This window comes from Musca autumnalis, unplaced genomic scaffold, assembly GCF_047663935.1.
Source record: "Musca autumnalis isolate F117 unplaced genomic scaffold, ASM4766393v1 scaffold_3, whole genome shotgun sequence".
In the NCBI taxonomy this organism is placed as follows: Eukaryota; Metazoa; Arthropoda; class Insecta; order Diptera; family Muscidae; genus Musca; species Musca autumnalis.
In genome coordinates this window covers 225,838,782-225,840,389 of record NW_027411866.1, presented here as the reverse complement: position 1 = coordinate 225,840,389, position 1,608 = coordinate 225,838,782, and the positions used below count along the sequence as shown (strand labels likewise).

At 32.2% G+C, this 1,608-nt stretch overlaps 1 protein-coding gene across 1 annotated transcript; it reads right to left on the bottom strand.

The window, feature by feature from the left end:
* Positions 1 to 239: 239 nt before the first annotated feature.
* LOC141398447 (serine protease Hayan-like) lies at positions 240 to 604 on the bottom strand. Its single transcript, XM_073975729.1, has 2 exons — positions 475 to 604; positions 240 to 412 (listed from the first exon to the last, which is right to left on the bottom strand). The coding sequence occupies exons 1-2, from the start codon at positions 557 to 559 to the stop codon at positions 240 to 242; spliced, it is 258 nt and encodes an 85-aa protein (XP_073831830.1). The 5' UTR covers positions 560 to 604.
* Between the last annotated feature and the right edge of the window lie 1,004 nt (positions 605 to 1,608).

Here is a 1,608-nt window from a genome sequence, read left to right as displayed (position 1 = left end):
CTTAGTTTTTTTTTCAATATATTTTGGTTATTAGTTTATATATGGATATCAGGAACTTTTCAAAAGTATTAGAATCTTACATATTTATATTTTTTCCTATCTCACCCTAATTTATACAAAAAAAAAATCGAGTACAAATTACGTTATATTTTGTCTTATGGTAGGTAGTGTTGCCGATGTTGATCTTGCGCTAAAAGATCTTGTCGTTGTTGTAGTCGTTGTCTTGGCTTTTCGGTTATTCACCGATCTTTCATAATTGGACAACAAATCAATTCTTCGCATACCGTATAACCGCAGTTACCCACATCATAAATTGTGTAGCGGCCACTTTTAATTAGCTCCTCTAGTTGAGGGCAATTCGACCAGGTTGTACAAATACCACGTATGTTGTTGCTGTTGCAAGGATCATTTTCTACGAAAAAGGGAAAACAATAATTGCAAACGTTTCTACAGTTCGCCCGAGATTATACTTACCCCAAGCTGCCGCTACTAGGTGTAATTGTTGTAACAGCATCATGATGCCGATAATTGTTATCAATGATGTCATATCAGAGACCATGGTTTTGCTTGGCTTCCCTCATAACAAAAAATATATATTTAAAACGATTGATATCTAATTACAAAACGTTTCGTTTATTGTTTTAGCTGCTGTCTTGGGTATTCAATTTAAATTTCAAAAAAATGATTATCACAAGCCAAAAAAAACCAGCACAGTATTTACAACGCCACACAACAGCTTTTGAGCACGCCTTCAAATCAACTGAATGTCTCGCATTCCACTGATATGGAATTAGGAAATATTTGATACAAAATAACTCAGTCTAATTATTATAATTTTGGGGTTTTTATGGCCATTGTGGTAATAAATAAACAGAGGGTTTGTAATAAATTAAAAATATATTAAAACGCGACCTGTATATTTTTGAGATTTTTTTAACCCACTTAGCGACGAGAATTTTTTTGCGAGAAAACTTAAAATTGTTTATGAAAATTTTATTTTTGAGACTTTTTAAGCATTTTTTATAAAAATAACTTTTTTCTCTAAAACGTATAGTTTTCCTGCAATCGGGCCTTCTTTTAAAAGTGCCAAAAACTTTGGAGGGTAATATTGATGTATCCTTACATGCCAATCCCTAGGTTTTTGATTGAGAAAATACTCTTACTATACTCCTAACAAATTCCTGACCCCATATGATTCTGACATTTATGATTCAATTTTTATCGCATATTTAAATTTTTCGTCAAAAGTCGAAAATTACAAAAAAGTCGATTTTTTTGAATAGCTTGGGTTTTAGGTCAATTGCGTGAACATGCGTAGGTCAAATGAAGCGTTATAAGCATGAAATTACAGATAACAGACAATACTATAACAAAATGCAAAAAAAAACCCACAAAAATATTGGAAAAAACCAGAGTTTTACGTCTATTTTTGCAACCATTTTTTGTGGCGTTCAAACGACCAGTGGCTTTATCTGGGTTAACGTAACAGCAGCAACATTTTCCATTATTTTAAATTCAGGTTATACGTACAATTTATATTTCCAGAAGTATATATCGACGCCTCCAAACAATAGTATGCTAAGTCGACTTAGCATGTTTTCAAGTTCT

Coding starts and splice junctions, on each gene's coding strand:
- LOC141398447 (XM_073975729.1), bottom strand. CDS start 559: ATGGTCTCTGATATGACATCATTGATAACAATTATCGGCATCATGATG. Junction 413..474: donor CCTAGTAGCGGCAGCTTGGG/GTAAGTATAATC, acceptor CCTTTTTCGTAG/AAAATGATCCTTGCAACAGC.